The sequence below is a fragment of the Anopheles funestus genome, chromosome X (genome assembly GCF_943734845.2).
Source record: "Anopheles funestus chromosome X, idAnoFuneDA-416_04, whole genome shotgun sequence".
Lineage (NCBI taxonomy): Eukaryota > Metazoa > Arthropoda > Insecta > Diptera > Culicidae > Anopheles > Anopheles funestus.
This window is the reverse complement of record NC_064597.1, coordinates 8486984-8511170: the sequence shown is the minus strand read 5'-3', so window position 1 is coordinate 8511170 and position 24187 is coordinate 8486984. Positions and strand designations below refer to the sequence as shown.

At 41.1% G+C, this 24187-nt stretch overlaps 1 protein-coding gene across 1 annotated transcript; it reads left to right on the top strand.

The window, feature by feature from the left end:
* The first annotated feature begins 8479 nt into the window (after positions 1 to 8479).
* Positions 8480 to 12868, top strand: LOC125761875 (putative uncharacterized protein DDB_G0271606). Its single transcript, XM_049423434.1, has 4 exons — positions 8480 to 8974; positions 9317 to 9553; positions 9836 to 10167; positions 12673 to 12868. Exons 1-4 carry the CDS (start codon positions 8480 to 8482, stop codon positions 12866 to 12868), a joined length of 1260 nt encoding a protein of 419 aa, XP_049279391.1.
* Positions 12869 to 24187: the final 11319 nt, after the last annotated feature.

The following is a 24187-nucleotide window of genomic DNA, read 5'->3' as shown; positions in this document are numbered from 1 at the left end:
TTTGCAGTTGTTTTATAAACATCTTGAACTACATCAGATTAATATACATAATTAGCAGCATATGGTTCTTGAAGTATTCTTTCTGGTACAAAATATTGGAATAATGTAAGCACTTTTTTTTAATAAGAAATTGCATTATGAATTTGAGCAACATTAGCTCGCTGAATTGAAACACTCGAATCCTCACGAAACGAGGCGACTCGCTCTATAACGAAGTTACTGCAGGAATGGCTTTTGGAGGACATGGCAGTTGAGGTAGCGGAGTCTGTAACTAGCGGAACAGCGTAAGCATTATATAACTTTCCTACGCGAGCTCTGGGGACAACGGACAACAGTTTGACGAAGAGCAGTTTGGGGAGTCCCACCAGCAGCGTAAGTACACCTGAAGACCTTCCACGATATGCAGTGGCGGAGGTTTGGGGGGTGGGGGGAGGAGGTGCTCAGGGAAATAACGCTAGCCCAACACATTCGCAAACCTGCGCAAATGGTTTTTAAGGGAAAAACAACCGATTGATAATGCTGGGGCCTCGGCTGTCCATATAATTCCTTGGAAATTGTTCGTTCAGGGTTTTAAAGGGGCCTCTAGTGTTCCAGTTGTATGCAGTAGATGAGGGGGGAGGGGGACGGGAGGGAGTGGATTTCTGCTTGGGCTCCGTTACGTAATGTTCTGTCGTCTTTCGGGGCCCCTTCAAGATCCGCCCACCGTTAGATCCTCTACAGGCGATATGTGGCATTCTTGGGGAAATTCGGCCTCCGTCCGTAGATCAGTAATGCCGTCGGAGGAAGACACCTTTTCGTAGGGAAACCCCTCGGAACTGATAGCCTTGAATTTTTGTTCCGAGCAAGCAGTAACCCTCCTTCCCACAGACACAGGTTAGACAAGATACCTCCAATAAAGATACTTCAATTAAGACAAAAAATCACATCAACACGTACACCCCTTTAGCTGGAAGAATGTCACGTATAGTCCCCAACATTGCCTCTATTTTATTGAGCACAGCCCCTGAGCTTTAACCCCTGAGCTCCACTAGAGTTTCTCATCTTGGTGACCTTCAATGACACGTTAGAGTCGCCATTCTTCAATCAAATTTAATTCCACAGTCTACAGTCACAGTTACAGTCTATCACTTCCCTTCACTTGACAATTTTTTTACCAAGTATTGAATATCCTCAATGACTTTCCAGCCAACTCAATCAATTACTGGAAATAGCTCTCGCGTGTGGGCGTTACTGCAAAACCTTTTCCACAAAGCGCATATTCGGTGTGGGGACGATGAATGTGTTCCAAGCTTTTGCTAGGTTATATTCCTTCGTTTGTTTTTTTTATTACGTTCGGTGGCAAGTGTTTACCACACATGCGCGTATGACGCCGGCGTCATTGAGATCGGTGCGGTGGTTTGCATATCTCACGGTTTTCGTAGCTCACCTCAGGCGATGCATTGCTGGGTAATGCCTGGTTAGTTACAAAGCAATCGTCTAACCTGTCAAATCAGTGTGCAAACAATCGGTTAATCGTTGGAATAGTGTTTCTGTGCCCCTCACTGGTTGCTGTGTGCTGTGTGAAGGGTATGTACAATTTACCGTCCCTTCACTAACACTTGTCACTTAACAACTTGAGTATCAAATAAGGTGAAGATATGCAATACAAAGCCCTGGAACTCGGTGTGTATGGGTGGTAAATGGAGGTGTGCGTAACATTTTCTCATCGATTAGTTCAGAATTAGCGAATGCCTCATGATCTCAATGGGATTCTGTGAATAACCTTTCTGTTGGTAATTCCTAACCTAAACTAACGTTTCATTGTGATTGTGTGATGTTGAAAAAAAAACATCCCTTCTTGACGTAAAGATTATTTGAACCAAATATTGTTTTGTTTGCTTTTGTTTTCGCCAACAGCGCAATAGAACAGACTTGAAATGGCACAATTCATGACATGTCGTATAAACATCAAATTTATAATGATCTATATTTCATACGAGTTGGTTAAAATCTCATCCGAACCAATCGTGGAGGAGCTGAGCGAATGTCTGGTACACATAGAGCACCGAATCAAAATAGCAAAGACGATCGAGGAACTGGACGTAATTAAGCATGAGGTTGAGCAATTGCTGGAAGAAACGTTCGAGGTACAATGCATCGAAAAATATCTGGCATACATGGAGGCGTATCCTTGGGAGGAATAGATAGTACGTGGCATACACCGAACATGTTTGTCTGTTGATTGAGGTTAACTTTTGTATTTTATTATTTTCACATACTCTTAGACAACACTCCCACAGCTTGGAAGCATCTCCATCTCCAGTGATGGAAACAAAGTTCAACCTTCTCAACACATTAAGACCTTAGTGTAGGCAGCCAATCAGATGCAATATTAGATTCTAATCCAAAGGAAGGGTTCATGCAGGATCCCGATTATGTTTTGTTTATGTTTATTTATTCCAAGATTTTTAAAATGGTCCGCAAGACTAGCAGCATGTTCAGAAATCATACTTAAAAGTTTTGGTTAAAAAGTTATGCTAACAGATATGCGAACTATGTTTCGAGTAGATCCAGCCGGACACCAGACAGTCACCATCCAGAAACCAAACAAGCGGGACATTCACCGTCTATCCCGGCTATCCCACAGAGATCAACCCTTCTCGCATTGTTATACGGGAATCGCTAAACCAAAATTTATGTAATAAAACACACTTCATACAATCGAATGTAAAAACAATACCAAAGCTATTATTGTATGTAGTGTTATGCTATAATTGTACGTAGGGTCAAGAGCCAAAGACGGATAAAAAAAATTAAAAAAAAATTCAACTCGAAAATTTCATAAGGCCCTTGCCCCTTGCCATTTTTTTGAGAAATTTTGCAAAAAAAATAAAATTGTTTTATTTTAATGCCAATTGGTTGAAATGAGTTTCTTTTCACTCAAATAATGTATTAAATTAAAAAAGAATAAAAAATTAGAACAAAATAAAAAAATTGAAAAATTTGAATATTTCTTAATGCTCATTTTTGCACCAAATTTTGCCTATAACCCGGTCGGTATCCAACGGATCGCCAAACTTTAACCTGTGGTTGATAGATGGCACCAATGGCTACATTTTCTTCTTGGACAGCCATGCCCTCAGATGTCTGTGCCAGAAGTTATTCGAGAAACCAAGTTCCATACCCTGTTTGAGAACATGTAAAATTTTCTTCATTTTTGCACCAAATTTTGCCTATAACTCGGTCGGTATCCAACGGATCGCCAAACTTTAACCTGTGGTCGATAGATGGCACCAATGGCTACATTTTCTTCTTGGACAGCCATGCCCTCAGATGGCTGTGCCAGAAGTTATTCGAGGAACCAAGTTCCTTACCCTGTTTGAGAAAATGTAAAATTTTCCTCATTTTTGAGCAATGTAGCAAAAATTTTAAATGTGATATATTTTGATGGGAATTTGTTGCAATAAGTTTCTTTTCACTTAAATAGTGCTTTAGATTAAAAAAAGAATAAAAAATCAGAAAAAAATTTCAAAAAAATTTTTCACTCGAAAATTTCATAAGGCTTACCCCTTACGATTTTTTTGGGAAATTTTGCAAAAAAAATTAAATTGTTTTATTTTAATGCCATAGGTAGAAATGAGTTTCTTTTCACTCAAATAATGCTTGAAGTACAAAAAATAATAAAAAAAATCTAAAAACATGAAATTTTTATAAGGCTATAACTAGTGGGTCAAGAGCGAAAGAGGCATTTTAATCGCTCCGCTCATCTTATTGTGCGTGCTCCCGCACAGCCCATGGGAAAAAGAGGTAGCAGTAACGCAAGAATCGCTCCTGTGTATAGCGCTCCTTGTGGTGCGAAACTTCGCTCCTGGGAGCGCATCGCACAATCGCTCCTGTGTGCAGCGTCCCGTACGGAGCTACCTCTAGCGCACCGCTACTTGCTACTTGATCCAGCACTAATTTGTATTAGCGTTGCACTCTATCTCAGAGTCGTAAAAGCACATGTGTTTCGGTCTCAACATCTCAGACAACATCTCAGATTGTGACTAAACATTCATCATTCGGTACGAAAATAGCTCTTTTCCGTCTTCTCGGATTCCAAGTGTTGGTAGAGAATATTGTTTTGTTTGTGATTCGTCTGGACACCAGGAAATGATTGGCGCCGCATTGAAAATCCATGTCTCAGAATGGGCCAAAGCCAGCCAGACTGCTGTTCATACATTTCACTTATTCGACGCAGAAAAAAAAGCTGCAAAATATTTTACTATCAAGAGAAGAAATTATTCGCAATGACTTCAATATTCTATCCCCAACCCGACGTAACTACTGTTTCATTCAAAATTTCGTCTACGTTGACGATCGTCCAGAGACGATGAACCATTTCGCTGGCTCGCTCGGTTCAGTATTGGCAATAGTTTAGAGTCAAAATATTTTGCCCATTTTCTTTATGTTGTCTGTTTTCAAATGAAAAAGAGAGAAAGAGAGAGAAAGTAAGAGAGTGCTCAAAAGAAAGAGAAAGAGCGAAAAAAATTGAAAGAGAGAAAGGGTTAATAGCGATCTTATATTTTGATTTGACATAAGATTTAAGCAAATCCTTATTAAACATAAGTCTCTTTATTTACTCCCTTTAAAAAAAAATAAGTCCCTTTATCAGTTTAAGCTGAATATAAGCTCCAACGGGGCGGAGAGGCAATTTAACCCATTAGTGTCTAAGCGTACAAATGCTTAATGAAACGTTTTAACTTAAGTTTTCGAAGTTTTCTACACCAATAAAAAAAAATCGAACAGTAAAGTACATTGCCTGAAATTCATTTACTCGCCTCTTTACACAACAACTTAAAAAACCCCCATTTCCATACAAGTTTAGCTGCTTTTACTGGACACCAATGGGTTAATGGTGACAAATGTTCAACGTTTGGTCTAATGTTTATTCACGCTTTTGGAATAGTCAGTAGCAATTCTCAGTTTGCCAGACAACGTTTAACTGGTTGCGTGTGTTACGCATCTCTTTACTAAAACATGACGGAAGCTGAAACAAGCAAAACAATGGAATGCAATACTTCCGATGTGCAGAAGATCGGTAAACATCCTCTTAACCCGTTTCTGTGCTCTAAACGTTCAAATTTATCGTTATCTCTTTACGCTCGGTTTTTCTTCCCCCAAAAAAGATCTGTGCATTGTATGCAAAAGGTATGCTTTTCACCTGTGCACCACATGTGAAGCACTTGGCCTAAAGGATAGCTGCTGGGTCGATTGGGATGCCACAAAGGTATGTAAAGCAAAATTTGTTTTTTTTTTTTGCTTCCGGAAGTAAGTGGAGAACCCTGCACAATCTACCCTGTTTGTGATGATTTTTTTTAAACAGGGCTTACGCCATTGGCATTGCGAATTTGGGACCCCAACCATCAAGAAGAGTATCTAACTGCTGTCTCCCGAAACCGAGTGAAATGGAACCAGGATGATAGGGGGCTGGCACGAGCTTGGCCGGAACAGCTAACGTTTCATCGTGCCACTGAAAGTATCAGACTGGTGCAAAGTTTTAGATTTCTTGTATAGGCAACAAAAGTATTATGATGGAATAAAAACAAAAAAATCCCACTACTTCTTGTTTTTCGTACACTTTTCTTGGATTGTTTTATAAAACCATCCGGAAGTAGTCGAAGGGACGAAAAAGTAGCCGAACGATCAATATCTTTCCGCTCTCACTTTGCCATTCATTCTCTCTTTTTGTTTGTCATTTTATTCCCGCTCCCGCCAATGATGTCAGATGTTTAGACTATCCTTCAACAATGTTCGCAGTCTTTGAGGTTTCTGTAGCTTATACGTCTAAAGTGTAATCTCTTCATCTACAGCAAAAATGTGTCAGCGAAAAAAATCTTAGGAGAACCTATTAGAAGGTTTCTCTCGCATATCGAACGCGCATGTAGAACTCGTTCTTCTGGTAAGAAAAACAAATTCCTCCAGTATGTTGCGTGTGCTTAAACAAAGACATACTATTCGACGTGTAACTCTGATATCTGATGATCTAATGATCGAGCGATAATCGAGGGTCTTTTTTGTTGTCTTTGTCATCGAAACATTGAGCGCTTCCGTTAGCGCCTTTAAAGTGATAATTTAAGCTGTATCTGTTTAATTATTATTTTAGAGATAAGAATTTAAAGGAATGTTAAGTGCACTTAATGCTTGATGTTCTCAATTCGAAGGCGTTAATTACTGTTAGGGTGAAGTTGGCCCGGTTATAGAGATGGTAAAAGCGCCGATCTCTACACAACAGGACTGGGGAACCAGTCCAATCCAAAGTGTCCCCCGTAAAAATCTAGGAAGAAGTGACCTAATAGGGCGTTAAAATCCAACAACAGAGAGAGAGAAAGATAGAGAGAGATAAAATTACTGTTAGAGTGAACTTGGCCCAGTGATGGACACCGGCGTAAAGGCGCTGATCTCTACATGATAGGACCCGCGGATCAAATCCCATCCAGGGAAAAACCTTCCCAGAACTAATTATCCCTAGCTAAGGTTTAAATAAAGTCAAGGAAAGCCTGTCTTTCAGTATTTGCCAACTGTATCCAATTTTTTGAAGAACAGTTATTAGGCAATAAACACATATTTATTCGCTAATGAGATGAGAAAAAACTATCAAAAAAAAAAAATAATTGCATCATACTTAGCTGTATCGAGCTGAATGATGGCCCAGGTCTCATCATCATGATCTGCCACGTTCAGTTTCACCTTCCTTCCTTGTACAGCTGCTTCTAACGTCTTGGAGCATCTTTCGTTTCTTCACTGTTTTGCACTTTTTTCACTTACATTCCATATAAGGCCGTATTTTTAATAATTGCATGGAAAACATGTTGCTTTGCACAACACCAGCCGTCGACACACAACTTTCGCAAAAACAGGAACAACGCACGGTAGATGTACTTTTGACATCCCAACTGCATTCCAATGACAGTTGATACGAAACGATTGCGCTTTTTTTGGTCCGTAACTGTTCCTTTCCGTTCCGCGCCTTTCACACCACAACGGAACAGCGAACGAACTGTACACTCTCACACAAACGTTTCACCGCGCTACTGAACATTTAGAAAAAAAAGAAACTCAAAATCATAGACCGACATCCTTAAGATGCGCCTAGAGTTATCAAATGAGGTTTGCTCCAAACAAAGCGATTAAATAAATAAAATAACGCGAAACGAACTAAATTCTAAAAAAAACCCTTTTCTGCACTGTCGGTACGTATAAAACTGTTTAAAATGCTTTAAATCACGGTAAAACGAGAAAAAAAACTTCACTTTCAATTTCATTTCCCATTCCCCATAAGATCGATTCTAATCTCAGACAAGCAGGCGCTGAAAACCGATTCAATAGCACGTGAAAGGTAAAAGAAATCGCACACACTAACAAAAAAAGGGTGGAATAATACGAACACAATTAACCGGTGTCTCCATGCTGTGAAGATCAACGCAGACGTTAAAACGGGGGGCGTTGTTCTCCCTCTGCCGAAGCAGAATTTCTCTCACCGTACCCTACACACACACACGCGCGCGCATATACGCACACCAACACCATCGAGCGGATGTGGTACGTTTGTGTGCGTGACCCGTACCCGCGTTTCACTGTGTGCGTCGGGTGAATGAAGGGCTGCTTTCGCTCTCTCTCTCTCACACACACATTCGCCGTTCTACCGCACGCGAAAGCAGACGACATTTTTGCTGTTCCACTCACACTCACACATCCGGTGTACGGGCGTGAAACCCTTCGGCAGTGACTTGGTGTGCGTTGCTCACACTGCAGCGAAACTTCCAGGAGCGCGAAACGAACAACAAAACCCCCAAAAACAAAGAATAACCGTGTGTGTAAACCTTGTGGTGCGTCGCTCACACTTCCGCATTACACCCGCATTACATCGCGACGGTTTGGTGAAATATATTAAAACTGCGTGTGCGCGTTGGAGGGTGAAAGAAGCCCAAAAAAACCCAAAGAAATAAATATTGCGCGCGGCGCGTGTCCTAATACGTTGGAATTTGGATGAAACTGTAATGTGGATTGTGTGAACGAGTAACGTGGACATACTGACCGAAACGGATTCGATCTTCGCATTACCTGGTGAATGACAAGACAGTAGTGTGCGAAAACAAGGGCGCTCGCATCGCCATTATCTAGTTACGTGTGTGTGCTGTTGGATATTGGTTCTTTCACAACCGGATGACAAGCTCGCAACTGGTGCGTTGGTATATGTGCACGTGCGTAATGACGCGTGTAGGATGATCGGCATTAGTTGCACTGCACGCTCCATTTCTGGTCGAGTCTTTTACCACGTTGGTTAGAAGTTTCGGTTGTGCTCTTGGAAATATTGGATTTTCCCCCACCCTGGTTAACCGCCTGTTATATGTGTGTTACATTACGTGATTTTGGGTGAAAAGAAGAAGAAGAAAAAACCGTTGTGAACATGTCGTCCAAAAAATATTCTCCTGCATATTGTGCATTCTGTTTTTCCGTAATGCCGGCGTTGGAAGAGATGGACAAAAACCCATCCGCCTATCGGGAGGTGGATTTAAGTGTGCCAGCCGGCCAGCAGCTGTGTGGTTTGAATCATTCGTTCGAACACAACTTGACTAATGATGATCCAGCAAAGGTAGAGAAAAAGGCATCGCCAGCGAAAAAAGAACCCAATTCGTATGCGACAGTGAGCCCGGAACTTAGTTACGCCCATGTGACACAATGGGGTAACAGTGGGCGTGAAAACCCATCCTGCAACGACCCCCTGATCGAACAACTCGGACAACAAATGCAGAAGATCAGCATCACACCGGCAGCCGAGCCGGTTGGGTCGGGTGCAGAAACGACGCAGCAGCAGCAGTCGAAGCAGCCAGAACCGGTGGACGACATTAAGTATGATGATGGCCACTATCCACCGGCAATCTTGGAGGCAGCGTTAGAATTTGCGGCCCGTGAATTATGTCCAAATGCGCCATCTTTCTTCCCGGCACATGCTGTACGAAACACTAAAAAAATCACAACAACAGGACGGTGTGTACCGCCTGCATCCCGCGATAACAGTTCCCGCCCGTGGCTGGAAGCTACACCGCTGGGTGTGTCGTACTACCCGAAATGGTACCATGTCGGCAATAATTCGCGTTATCCGAGGAAGTTCCCGCAGGGGAATCGTTGTGCGAAGCAGCAGAAATATTGGCAACTGCAGCCAGTACCGCCGCACAAGCGGCAGCCGAAATACCATTGGAAACAGCAGCAACATTGGCTGCAGCAGCAGCAACAACACCGGCTGCAACAGCAACAACAAGCACAACAACATCAAGCGGAACAAACGGAAAACCAGCAGCAAGAGGAAGAGAAGCAGTATTGGCAACAACAGCAACAACAACAACAGCAACAATTGCTGCAGTGCCAACAACAACAACAGTTGGGACAACTACAACAGCAGCAACAAGAGCAACAGCCGCAACAACATTTCCTACAGTGTCAACAACAACAACAGTTGGCACAACTACAACAGCAGCAACAAGAGCAACAGCAACAACAACAATTGCTACAGTGCCAACAACAACAACAGTTGGCACAACTACAACAGCAGCAACAGCCGCAACTACAAATGCTACCGTGCCAACAACAACAGCAGCAACAGGAGCAACAGCAGCAACAAGAGCAACAGCAGCAACAACAAATGCTACAGTGCCAACAACAACAACAGTTGGCACAACTACAACAGCAGCAACAAGAGCAACAGCAGCAACAGCAAGTGCTACCGTGCCAACTACAACAGCAGCAACAAGAGCAACAGCAGCAACAACAGGAACAGCAACAACATTTCCTACAGCGCCAACAACAAATGCTACAGTGCCAACAACAACAACAACAGTTGGCACAGTTGCAACAGCAGCAACAACATCAACAATTGCTGCAGCGCCAACAACATCATCATTACATGGCGCAGCTGCAACAACAATTGCCGCAACCGCGCGAACCACAACATCGTACCGTATTCAACGGACCAACACCAAGGCAACAAGACGCGTACGAAATCATCCTTCCCGACGGTAATAAAGTGTATTATCAGCCAAGCCCGCAGCCGACGGTCCAACTGTCGCTGCAGGAACTGAGGGAACGAGAAACGGTGCAATATCCGTTCGATTCCGTGTCCGTGACTGTAAACGCTAGGGCACCACAACCGTACGTACTTAAGGGGCAGCCAAACAATCAGTATCCCGGCATCCATTACGCACAGGTTGGTTGTCCGCTAAACCCGATAATCTATTATCCACCACGCGTACCACGACCGTTACCATCACCACCACCACTACCACCACCACCACCACCACCGTCGCCGTCGCCGCCGCCGCCACCGCCACCGCCGCCACCGCAACCAGCACCAGGTGGATTACACCCACAACAATCGGCGTATTATGCGAACTATGACGTGCCAGAATACATACAAATGTTGCAAGTACAAAATGGTCCCAACCAATATGGAGCAACCGGTGGTGCAGTGGAAATGGGACAGAACAATAGAACCGCATAAGTGACTCCCCTTGCAAAAAAGTGACTGTTTTATTTCAAAAATCCATTCAAAAAACAGTTGTAACAAACGTTTGACATTAATATTGCCTTAAAAATTTGCATTTAATTGTATAGATCGTTATGTATAACGTCTGAGCGTTCCTTCATGATACTTTGCTTCCTTACGCTTAATAAATCAGCTCCATTTGTTTCATTTTCAAGTAATACTTTTTTGTTATTGTATTTTTATATTTTAATTAAACTTTTTTTTGAAAGGAGGAAGAAGAGAAAGAAAAAAAATTATGGTAATTTAAACTTTTTTATTGAGTAAATTAACACTTTCAGGTGAAGATTTTGATGACACGCTAATGGCATTTTATTAATGTGTTTTCCTTTTTTCGTCTTTTCTCTTTATCAGCGCGTGTTGTAAAATTATTTTGTAAAGCATCAAAGGTGGTAAAATAGGTAGGTTCCTTTTTGGTCAATTATTTTCTTCAATTTTTTAAATTTTGTTTTTTTTTTCCCCGATCAGTTCGCTCTCTTAATGGCACAGAAACTTTCCTGTCCTTGACTGTGTTTTATGGCCGATATTAATCGATGTGATCGATTGCTGCTCCCTTACTTTAACGGGGGGAATGCAAAATCAGCCCGAGTGCCGTGCCGTTAACGCTCAGTGCCGCTAGGGCCTAGGGTCGTTGTTTCCAACACCTCAGGAATCTTTCATCGCTAGAAGCGTCATTTCTCGCTCTCAGTTTTTTTTTGTTCCTTCGTGCTCCATTGACGCTTCTGATTCCGGGACTGTTCCGTCTGATTATTCCCTTCAGTGAATAATTTCCTGAATGATGATCTTCTTAGTCATAAGCCTACGTCTACGCCTAGTTCTAGTGTCTGTGAGTGAATATTCTCTCCCGCGATTAGCTCTATGTTTCTCAATATTCTCCAAATAGTCGGAAGTTAATTAGAGCGCTAGAATTTAACAGATAGCAAGTAAAATAATCAATCGTTTCCTTTGTTTTCTTTCAGCGTTTAGGGGTACAGTTACTGTTGAAAGGATGCAAAAAAAGCGTAAAAAAAGGTTTTCATTCCTTCCCAAAAAAGTGAAAGCTTCGAAGCACTGACCAGTCCAGTTTGCAGCAGCCTCGTTGGGTGGTCGCGAATTTCCACTGAAACAAAGGTACAGAAGCAGAAACCGCACAACAGAGAGAAAAAACAAAGATTCATCTCTTTTTTTCTCTCTCTCCATTTATATCTCTCTTTCTCGCGACTCTCTCTCTCTCTCACTTTCGTTAGTGTAGAATAAAAGCGGATTGTTATTATCTTCCATTTTCCTGCATACCGTTAAGTGTTTGCGAATGATGCCCCTAGAACAAACATAACGGCATCCCGTTTGGTCGCTCAGTATTATTCGAGCGCCGTAATCGTGCGTACGGCCTTTCGTTGGCTGTTGAAAGTGAGGCTGGGCTATTAACTGGACGGCAAAAAAAAGAAAAGCCATTCATCTCATACAAAAAAGCCTTCATTTTCTTGGAAAAGGGTGTGTACTAAAGTGAGTAAAAGATAAAACAAAATGAAGATGTGAGATAAAAGAAAGTGAGAAAAAAACGAATTAAAGTTCACCTTCAACAATAACAATAAGATATTGAAAGTATTGCGCGTGTCTAGGAGAGATCGTAGAACAAGATTTTGCAATTGCCCAAGCTGATGAGTAACCAGCATCATCTCACCGATCGTCATACAAAAGCTCAGTCAGTCTCTTCCCTTTAGCTCAGTTCAGCACTTACGTTCTTGGGTTTGCTTCCTTCTCAACCCCATCGTATACGTCCCTCGCCCTAAAACGCGTCGCTTCGCTGGAGGTCGTAAAGACCACCCTTCTCACAATCGTTCTTCGAGATAGGGTTTTTATTAAACCAAAAGGCATTCAATAACAGTCTTTGTTTTTTTTGGTAAATCAAAAATCGAATGAAAGTTCACTTGCTCTAAACCTAAACAAATCGTGTGACGCATCTAGCACGCAGCCTAAAATTAATATCGAATTTTCTTTCTGTTTTTTCCACATCAGCATTTTCATCGGCACGCAGTCTACGGAGGAAGGAATCGGAAAACAAAAATGACTGAGCGCACCCGAGCACGTCTAAACCTTAAATTTTACATGTACGGAGCCACTATACATCTCTTCAGCATTGCTTCCGGCCCAATGGCAATGGAGTTCGAATCGCGCGTTTGGCAACTGCTCGAACGAATCGATAATGCCGACACCGTGCCGGATTTTTACAGCATCGAAAGTGACATTGACACGCTGCGCTTGGAAATAGACGAGGTACTGCGATTGGAAAGCATACTCAAACAGACCGATCAGCAACCGCTGGAAGAATAACTGACAAGGATGGAGTAGGTATGGCTGACTTTGTTTTGCTTCCCTTTTTTTATTTTTTAAAACGAATGTTTATTTAATCTGTTTTTTTTTCTTCTTCTCAAATTTTAGATTTGTCAACTATAATGGATGCAAACTAACCAAAGGATTTTAAAAAAGGATGCAAAATCGCAAACCAACACACAACTACAGCATGCACTGTCCGATCAGAGTACTTTCAAACTTAACAATCTTCTCACCAATCTTCCAAGGATGCCTAACGCAACTAACTAAACCTCAAGAATCAAGCCTGTTCTTATCGTGAATTTTCTAAGATGAATTTTTCACTTCATCTCTTCACTTTCGAATACATCTTATAGCTTCAACCAAGAGAGTATGTAATAGACACAACATTTACAGACAAAAAACATTCCAAAAAAATCCATTTTACTCAAAGAAACATTCCCATTACATTCCCAAAAACAAAACTATTTTACGAGTTTGTTGTACTGAGCCAATTTTGTTGTACGATCATCAAATGAAATATAGATGAGTTGTTATCACTAGCACAAAAAATTCTGTTTTAATTTGTAACGTCTTTTTTTCGACGATTTTCCTCTGTAAATTGGCACAACAATTTTTCGATCGGATTGAGCTGGGGCAAGTTGAAGAAGGTAAACATGTTTTGGGCACCACCGACCGCTTCATCTGATTTTTCTAATTTTGGATAAATTTTTTTTAGATTTTTTAGGTCCATTATAATGTACCAAGGAGTTTCCCATATTGACATCAGTTCTTCATCTGAACATCCGGTTGATTCTTCGGGTCGCTTAACACGATGGGATGGCTGGAATCAGACCTCCAAATGACGCATTTCCAGATATCCAGACGTGCCAGAATCTGTGAAAAATATCCGCGATCGTTACATGAGGTGTACCAAGATTGGCTGATTTTATTGTTTCCCTGAATGAGGCAGACAATTTGAACAGCAGTAGCAGTAGTAGTAGTATATTTTATTATTTGAACTTAATTTCTAGTTATAAATTACATTGATTCTGGTTTTCTATACTTGAAACCTCAACACAATATTTATACGTGGACGTTTTTGAGATTTTTTTAATATTGAATGTGTAAAGTTGGGAAAAATTTACAAAAAAAAAACCCAGGAGTTGCTTTTCTTAATTTTGTTCCTTATATCTAGCTTATTAATTATTATTTATTATTACATATATCTACCATCAGGCTTAACAATGACCCTATCCTATTTTAAACCTAAAAACTAATACAAAGAACAACAATGATTATAAACAGAACTAAATGTAAGCTCAAAGCGGGAGTGAAGGAAAAAGACAAACAAGAGACAAGGATAACATTAAGAGACGTGAGGGGTGTTTAAAATTAAGTATTAAACCTATCTCAATTGCTTTTCTAACCACTATCTTATCCTAATTTCAAGTTCTAAGATTTGCACATTTTTTCATTATATCTATGTAAGGCATTTGATAGAAATAGTTCAATTATAGGGAGTTTAGTTCGATCATGTATATCCTTGATACTGTGCCAAGGTGGCAAGTACAAAATTCTTGCTTTTTTGGTAAAATTGCAGTTTCTTCATATGCATTTCCACACAATTTGATCAGATTGGTGATGTATTAAGAATAATTGGCCTTATAATAATTTTAAACAGTAGTATTTAATTTTGATTTTCTATTTACGAAGCAGTATAGTGATTTTAAAGATTTTTGACCGTAGCACAATTTTTTTTAATGTGTTTTTTTTAAAGTTAGCCGTTTATTTATTTGACATCATTCCCCCAAAAGCAATATCCGTGTTATTTATTTTTAAGGGTCAATTTGGAATTTTCTTGTTACTAGTAACATCTAGTGAAGTAAATAGCATCAGATTTTTTATCGTTAATTTTTAATTTGCCACTCATTGCAATATGAAACATATTTCTCTTTACCCTTGTTAAATCATCAGCAAAGGTATACCGTTTGGAAGATTTCCTTTTTGGGGATATCAGCTATGAAAATGTTAAACAATGTTGGAGACAGTACACTTCCTTGTGGCACTCCTCGCTAATGGAAGGATCTCCTCGAACAGGAAGGAATGGATAATCAAAATATCTTTAGGTGGAAAATGGAAACAGATTAGTTTGTAAATAAGACCATAGTGCCAAACTGTGTCGAATGCCTTTTCTAGATCAAGAAGTATTAACCCATTATATACATGTATACAATACCCAAACTAGCCATGTGAATATACTGCTCGCTCTGTATAGAAAAAAGTTCTATAAATTTGAAAATTTCCTAAGGCTATAGCCTTACCTTTTTTTTGAGTAATTTTGAAAAAAAATTAAAAATTGATTTATTTTAATGCGAATTGGTTGAAAAAAGTTTCTTTTCACTCAAATAATGCTTTAAATAAAAAAAATTACAAAATAATGAAAAAAAATTTAAAAATATCTATAAATTTGAAAATCATCTAAGGTCCTAACCCTGCTAGTCCTCCTAAGCCGTATAAATGACTTATACGTTTATGGCGGGTTTTTTTTCATGACTCCGAAATGAGTCGTTAAACGAGCTGACTCCTAATAACGACTCATTCACTCTGAGTTGACTCACTAAAAATAGTTGTTATTCTTATCTCTAGTTTAAGATCTTACCAAGACCACTTAAGTCGTTTTTAGTTTTGAAACAAGGGATAACTTTGGCTTTTTCCCAGCAATCGGAAAGTAATTTAATTTTATACAGCAGTTGAATATTAATAATGTTAATATGCAAAATAATTGCTTTTTTTAGGTAGTTTCTTCAGCGAACGATTGTATACAAGATCTAGTTCCGTTGTTTTTTTTTGCTTTATGTTTTGATACAATAAATTTAATTTGCTTTGGTTTGTAAGTGAGTAAGGAATCCACAGTGATGTTAGACACGTGATATTCTAAAAATTTGTTCTCTATTTCTTCTACTTTATTAGCGTACGGACTAGCTTTATTTAGAGTAGCATTATTGGCTTTTTCAAAATGAAATTTAAGTGATTTGTTTTTTTTTCATTTTAAATAATTAAGAGGCTTAAGAGGGGGTATGGAATAAACATTTCCTTTCATTATTTTAACAAACTTTCAGATTCTGTCATTGTTAGGTCCTGTATTCATTACCATGAGGTCCATTGGGTCCACGCTTCGTTACGAGTCTGTTTGATTTCGGATTTTATTTCGTAAGCCAATCTATTGTAGTATGTCTTCGTCTGCGGCTTTTTTTAATTTTTAATTCATTTGGGAGAATTAATTATTATAATTATAATAATCATAATTATAGAATAAGGAACGCATTTGTAGTGAGCAGAAGTAATTTGATTTGTTAAATGATTGATTATTTGCTCTATTTGCGATGTATTATTAATATTATTAAAATTAAGATCGATTAAGTAAAGTGCATTGTTTATGTAAGTTTGATATGCGGACCAATTTGCCAATATTTATGTTTCATGTTTTTATTTTAAACTGGACTGGGTAGGTGGTCAGAATCGAAATTAGTACTAGTCTTTGGTTCAGATATTTCATGCAGACCCGACGATTTGAACAAATTACAAATCAATGTTTCTTCACTTTTCTGGCCATAGTAACCGTAAAATGAAGTGATAGAGCTATCAAATTTTTACAATAAATAGACAACTAATATATATTAACTACTGATAGGATGTCTAACTAGCAGATGATAGGGTAATCATATGAAAAATCGGGAAAAAATTGTTATTCGTTATTGAACGATAAATTATTTCCTTCCTGCCTCTAGACGATTGTTTTGTTCCGAATATCTTTATTAAAATTAATAATAACTGTTTTGCCCTACGTTGTGTTTTATTTTATAACGTGGAGGAGATTACAAAAAACGTGGGTAATCTACCGGGGAACAAAAAACGACTGACTTCACTACAGTCAATATCCGACTTTTTTTCCTGTCAGAACCTTTATAGAACCAGGTTGGCTCATTTTGTTTTGACATTTCGGTGCCAAACATCCCGGCCCCTTTGAACAACTATGTTTTCAAATTTCTCGTGAACATTCTAAATATCGCAATTTGTTAACAGCTCGTTTCACAAGCCCGTTGGCTGTACGCAATGTCACAACTCGAACGATTCCGTCTTCTCCAGGATGCAGCTCATGAACGCGAGCTAACGGCCAGCGTGCCACAGGTACCTGCTCGTCCTTCATGATCACCATATCTCCCACTTTCAACTGGTGCACCTTCCCAGTAGGATAATGCTGACTGTTCAAAGTCTTCAAATACTCGTTGCGCCATCTCTGCCAAAATTCTTGCGAATGTCTCTGAAGAAGCTGGTAGTGACCCAAACGGTTGAATGGTACGGTCAACATATCCGGCTCAGGGAGGGGAGTGAAAGCTTCTTGAAAAAGAAAATGAGATGGAGTTAACGCGGAAAGGTCGTTGGGATCTTCCGATAATGCCATTAACGGACGTGAATTCATGCAGGCCTCGATTTTAACGAGAACGGTGACCATTTCTTCCTCCGATAGCATAGCGGATCCAAGCTGTCGAACCAACTGCCTTTTGGCGACCTTAACTGAGGCCTCCCATAATCCTCCAAAGTTCGGCGACCGTGGGGGTATGAAATGCCACTGAATGCTCTGATCTGCCAGATGGCTGCAAATCTTGCCTTCGTCCTTTTGCAACATCTCATAAATACTATGCAGCGAGTTGTTAGCGCCGACAAAATTGGTACCATTATCCGAATAAATGTGTGCCGGCTTATTTCTCCTGGAGACAAATCGATCGAGAGCCATAAGGAAAGACATCGTGCTCAGATCCGACACCAATTCGAGGTGCACTGCCTTAGTGGCCATACATACGAACACGCAGATGTAGCACTTTCGAGGAGCCGCCTTACGATGCACCGGTCTCAGAAACAACGGACCGCAATAATCCAATCCAGTAGATACAAATGTACTGCTTGCAGTTACTCGTACCGAGGGTAGCTGACCTTCAGGCTGCTGGATTGGCGTTGGGTTTGCTCGATTGCAGCGGAAACAACCTCGAATGACACTCCGGACCGCACGTTTCCCTTGTAAAGGCCAAAACTCGTCACGAGCCGAAGAAAGTGTCACTGATATTCCACCGTGGATCAGTCTCAGATGATGGTGTTTCAACAAAAGTCGAGTAAAGGGATGAAAACCCGGAAGCACAATAGGATGCTTGACGCCGTATGGGACGCTCGAACGTTTCAATCTTCCACCAACACGTAGCAGACCCTTTTCATCGATGAATGGTGCTAGCAAACGAAGAGATGATGATTTAGGTATGGGTTGATTTTTGCGCAAGCAATTCAGCTCTTCCTTAAATACTTCATTCTGGACAAGCTTCGCTAAAATCCACTTTGATTCCTGCAACTCATCGACGGATAAATTCCGGTTGCAGCTTCGCAATTCTGGCTTAACCTTAGCATTATTGTAGAATCTCATTATGTAGCTCACGATGCGAAGCAACTTAGTAAACGAAGATGAGGCTTGAAATATGCGATCTGGAGGCAGTACTTGGGAGGACAAAACCGTAGCATTGTGGACTTTTAATTCAGCAACTGTGGTTTCACTAGGAAGATGAGTTTCTGGCCAGGAAGATTTTGAGGTAGCTAGCCATTCCGGTCCATTTATCCAAAGCTTGCTTTTCACTAGCTGATCTGCAGGAACACCACGTGATATAAGGTCGGCTGGATTCTGTTTACCCGCAACGTGTCTCCATTCATATCCGTGTGTGAGTTCCTGTATTTCTGCAACTCGATTTGAAACAAACGTTTTCCAAGTACGAGCTGGAGCTTGTATCCACTGAATGGCGATTGTTGAATCAGACCAAAAATGGATGCTGTCGATCTGCATATCCAAAGCATTAGACACTCTCTCGTGTAGACGCGCAGAAAGTAGCGCCGCGCATAACTCCAGCCTAGGAATAGTTAACGGCTTCAAAGGGGCAACCCTGGATTTTGATGCCAGCAAGCAGATCTGAACACTTCCATTTTCATGCTCGGATCGAGCGTAGACACAAGTGCCGTATGCAACATTCGAAGCATCAGCAAAATAATGCAGTTCTACACGGACGAAGTTACTATGAAAAGCAAAACGGGGTATGCTGAATTGTTCGAGGTTAGGCAACTGGTCACAAAACTGAGCCCACTTTAGGCATACTTGTTCAGGTAGCTCTTCATCCCATCCAACAGATGACAGCCACAACTCCTGCATGATGATTTTAGCTTGAACAACAACCGGTGACACTAGTCCCAACGGGTCGTAGAGTTTTGCGATGTTTGACAGGATGGAACGCTTTACCCATTTATCCTGACGCTTCAAAGCTCCAATGTTAAAACGGAAAACATCTGACTTCAGTTCCCAGGCGATGCCTAACGTGTTAATGCTTTCCCTTTCATCAAATCTAATGGACGATCTAGTGGCGAGCAACTCTGAAGGAAGATCCGCTAATACGGCAAGCTCGTTAGACGCCCATTTCCGAAATCGGAATCCTGCCTTGCTCATCATCTCATTTAATTCGTCACGCATTCGTATGGCTTGATCAATGCTGTCTGCGCCTGCTATTAAATCATCCATATACAGATGGTTGCGGATTGCGCTGCTTGCTAATGGATACTTACAACCTTCGTCCTCAACAAGCTGAAGCATGGTTCTTGTGGCGAGAAACGAGGAAGGTGTAAGTCCGTACGTAACAGTAGCCAACTCATACTCCAGTATAGGCTGAGTCTCATCAAATCTCCACAGAATACGCTGGAGCGAGCGATCCGCCGGATGTATCAGTACCTGCCTATACATTTTCTCAATGTCGGCAACCACAGCTACTGGAAATTTACGGAACCGTAAGATCAGCGAAAGCAAATCATCCTGCACTACAGGGCCCACAAGTAATGCATCATTCAACGAATGTCCAGTACTAGTTTTAGCAGCTCCGTCGAAGACAACGCGTAGTTTAGTCGTTGAGCTAGCCTCCTTTATCACGGCATGATGTGGCAAGTAGTACGAAATTTTGTTGTCTTGGGTGGCATTTGAGGTTAACGGACTCATGTGATTCAAAGATATGTACTCATGCATGAAAGCATGGTATTGCTGCTTCATTAATTCATCCTTCGACAGCCTTCTTTCTAACAGCAGAAAACGTCTGGTAGCTGCAGACTTTGAATTACCAATCATGCTTTCTATGTCCGCGTGTTTTGGCAATCGAACCATGTAGCGCCCCGCTTCATCACGAGAAGTTGATTCCTGGTAATAACGCTCAACTTCATCATCCGGTAAAGCTCTGGCGTAGCTTACTTCTTCTATTTCCCAAAACTTCTTAATTTGATCCTCCACTGAGATCGTAGCCACGTTGCATCGAACATCCATATCATCACTCAGCAAGTCATATTGAGAAAGTTCGCCAGTTACCACCCATCCGAAGACTGTTTCCACTAACATGGGACCGTTGCTCAAACGAATACGACCTTCCTTCAAAAAGGTGTAAAAATGCGAAGCGCCTAAGATCATATCTATTCTGTTTGAGTGGTTGAAGTCTGGGTCGGCTAGAGATATGTTAACTGGAATCGTCCAGCTACCGATGTCATAGGACCTTGCTGGAGTGTTAGCCGTCACCTTTCGCAAAACAAGGAAGCTGAGCGACGTCGAATACATGCCGCTACGCGATCGAAAGCTGGCTGTAACCTCACTGGATGCCTTAGTTGGTACCTCGTCCACCCCTGTGATGATGACATTAGCCCGCTGTCTGGGCAATCTGAGCTGCTGGCAGAGCCTTTCACTAATAGCGTTGGGCTGCGCTCCATTGTCCAGTAAAGCGCGAACTGGATACTCCATACCATTGGCATCAGCGACAAAAACTAAAACGGTAGAGAGCAAGGAATGAGCATGCCGAGAAATCGAATTATTTGAGCTTATATTTGCGATGGTCATTCTGCTGGTGGCTGATGCTGCACTGCTGGATGCTGGGTTGCCGGATACTACACTGCTTGATGATGTTAGATGGTTATCGCCCTGAAGCTGCACGTCATGAACCAATGTGTTGTGCCGCTTGGAACATATCCTGCATTTCAATTTAAGACTGCATTGACGCGATTCATGGCCAACCTTCAAACATAGTCTACACAATTTGTGCATGGATACAATCTCAGATCGCTTCTTGGAATCATAGCCATTGAAACGCATACACTGATACACCAAATGATCCTCAGAACAAACTGGGCATTTACTATGCTGATCAAATGCGGCCACATTGGCGTTTACACGCATTTTAATACTCTTTCGGGAGTGTTCTGCATTAGCCGGCAAATGATCAATGGCAATACTTTCCAACTGGTGGATCCGCTTGTGCAAAAATGCCAATAGCTCTGAGTAAGTTGGCTGCTTCTCTGGCTCTAGTGATTCTTCCCAGGAACTGATTGAATCGTCATCAATTTTTCGAATAAGCATCTCGATGAGGATGGAACTATTGTCATTGATCGGCTCACCGAGTTGTTCCAGAACCTTAGTGTTCAACGCAAACTCATCCGATACCCGTCGAATTTCTGCACTGGTTGCGTTTGATGCTTTCTTTATAGCGAACAATGACCTTACATGTCGCTTTCGTAGTAGCACTTTGTTGGAATAACGGTTTACCACGGTTTTCCAAGCCAAATCGTAATTATCCGCTGTGATAGCCAGCGTTTGAATAACGATTGCTGCTTCGCCTTTCAGTGCCGCCCGTAGGTAATGGAATTTTTGCACCGGCGTAATGCCATCGGAATCATGTATGAGTGATACATAGGTATCGTGAAAAGAAAGCCATTCCGATGGATTGCCACTAAAAGATGGCAGCGAAATCGTTGGCAGCTTAATACGCTGCGCCGATGTATTTGTTTCAGCCTTGACGACACTTCCACTCACGCATGTTACGGCGGCTTGCAGTGCAGTTTTTGTTTCCGCATACAATTGCTCCAGAACCGCTCGCAGATCGCAATTCTCGTTGGTCATATCGTCGTTCTCTTCTAGTCCGTCGATTTCATCCTGGACGGATTCGAACTTTTCATACGCTCTCTCAAGAAGATCAAGCCTGTTGAGCGCTTCCTTTGTATTACTCGTGGTAATAGATACCACGAATCCTTTCTGCCGATGAAGCGCTTCTACCGCGTTGCGACGCTTTGTATAGGCTTTTTTCAGCGTTTTTTCGTCAACCATTTTGTTCCGCTTAACACACACATATACTATCAATACCACACAAAAGAAACGCGCGATGATAGATTGTGGCAGCGATTAATTAACGATGGTTAATCCTGGTCACGGCACCAATGTTTTGTTCCGAATATCTTTATTAAAATTAATAATAACTGTTTTGCCCTACGTTGTGTTTTATTTTATAACGTGGAGGAGATTACAAAAAACGTGGGTAATCTACCGGGGAACAAAAAACGACTGACTTCACTACAGTCAATATCCGACTTTTTTTCCTGTCAGAACCTTTATAGAACCAGGTTGGCTCATTTTGTTTTGACATTTCGGTGCCAAACAACGATATTAAGAATTAAATTTCCTGGCGAAGACGATTCCACACACGGCGACCGGGTCCGGGTTGTAAAATGCATCGTAAAACATGTTTTCGCTTTGCCACCGCGAATGACCGTTCTCGAGAAGGGAGAGGCTGTTCTATTGTGTTACCTTTTTTCCGGGCCTTCGGTCGCATCGCGAGCGTCCTCTGGTAGCCACCACGAAGACGAAGATGCATCAATTTTGCATGACATCGACGGAACATGATTGATGGACGGAATTATTGCATCGGCCTCCGGATTTCGACACGGCACGAAAGTTCAACTGCAGTTTAGTTACGGATGGAATGGACATTTACCTTTCACCGGACGATAGCACCAGAACCGGTCATACACCTTTGTGATCTTGAGGCAGACAATTTCCACAATAAAAGTGATTGACCGAAGCTATCGAATGGAAACCGATGTACTCTTCACTTCCCGCTAATGCTATGTTATTTCGGTGTATTTAAAAATGTTTTTTAAAATAACGACAAACCCACAGACATCAAACAATGCTCGCTTTGTGACGAACGGAACTGCTAAACCAACATTCGTGCAATAAAACGCACTTCATACAAATCGGATGGAAAAACAAAAACAAAACTATTATTGAATGTGCGTTTGCTACTGTATGCTACTTCAAAGCTACAAAAACAGATGGTGTTTCGGTGCGTTTTTTGCAGCTTCCGTAGAAGCTTGTTCGAGCGACAACATCTCTCCGGTCGCCCACTTTCCATTAATTATTCGGTACGAAAATAGCTCATCGTATTTTCCGCTTCCAGGTGCAGGTAATACACCTTCAGAAGCGGAACATGAATATTAAATTTTACTACAACTGTCCTGTAAATATGTATGTTAATGTTAAGAGAAGAATAATGTGGCTTAATGAAGAAAAAAAATCAACAGAATTAAAAAGTTGAGAAAATATGAAAAATTCACAAAAGACGCTTATTATTATTCTGTACAACAGTGCCAAAACGTAATGCAGAAGTTTTTGTTAAATAAAATATCTACACAAATTACATTATTGCGTTCTTTATTCATCGTTAAAATTATTCATCGTTAGCTCAAGAAATCGTTAGCTCAAATTTCGCATTGTTTAAATCGATTAAATATTTGCAGCTTCTATGGCGGGCGACGTTCCAACTTCGTTCCTTTTTTTTTTTGAATCCTCCGAAGGCGATTACATAATGTGCAGGGGGATAGTCCCGTGGCTAGAGAAGAAAGAAAACCCATAAATGGCCGTGTCTTCCATACTGTTGAAGGTTAAAGGATCGAATCACTTACATTTTTTGCTGCCCAGTATGGTCCAGCAAGGTTCGTCGCTTATGCTAAGTTGACACTCGAAACAACACTGCTGAAGACTCATTTTGTAAAGGACACTCACGAGGCTTCACCTTTGATCAGCTAGCCGAGAAAGATGCGAAAAAAGCGTTCCATCAAAAGGAAAATCAAAAAACAAACGCGTGAAAAGACTTACGTTTCATTTTCTTCCTCTCCATCTTTGACGGTTTGACGTTAAAATCAATAATTAATTACGCGGAAAATGGCGCTGATGTAATGTAGTTGCACCTGCTGGATTAAAACCTGTCAGCTAGCTGCTTGTTTACAATTAATCCGCAGTGCTGCGCAATCTGTCAACCTGTCAAAATGGCATTGTCAAGCATTTGATTTGTCAACCATCTTGTGCGTTATAAATCCATTGTGGCGCTCCAAGTACTATCGACTGGATCGACAGCGTGTGGCCAAGTTTTGCGTTAGCGCGTGGTTCTTTGTGTA

Coding starts and splice junctions, on each gene's coding strand:
- LOC125761875 (XM_049423434.1), top strand. CDS start 8,480: ATGCCGGCGTTGGAAGAGATGGACAAAAACCCATCCGCCTATCGGGAG. Junction 9,554..9,835: donor GCCAACAACAACAACAGTTG/GCACAACTACAA, acceptor CAAATGCTACAG/TGCCAACAACAACAACAACA. Junction 10,168..12,672: donor AACGCTAGGGCACCACAACC/GTACGTACTTAA, acceptor ACATCTCTTCAG/CATTGCTTCCGGCCCAATGG.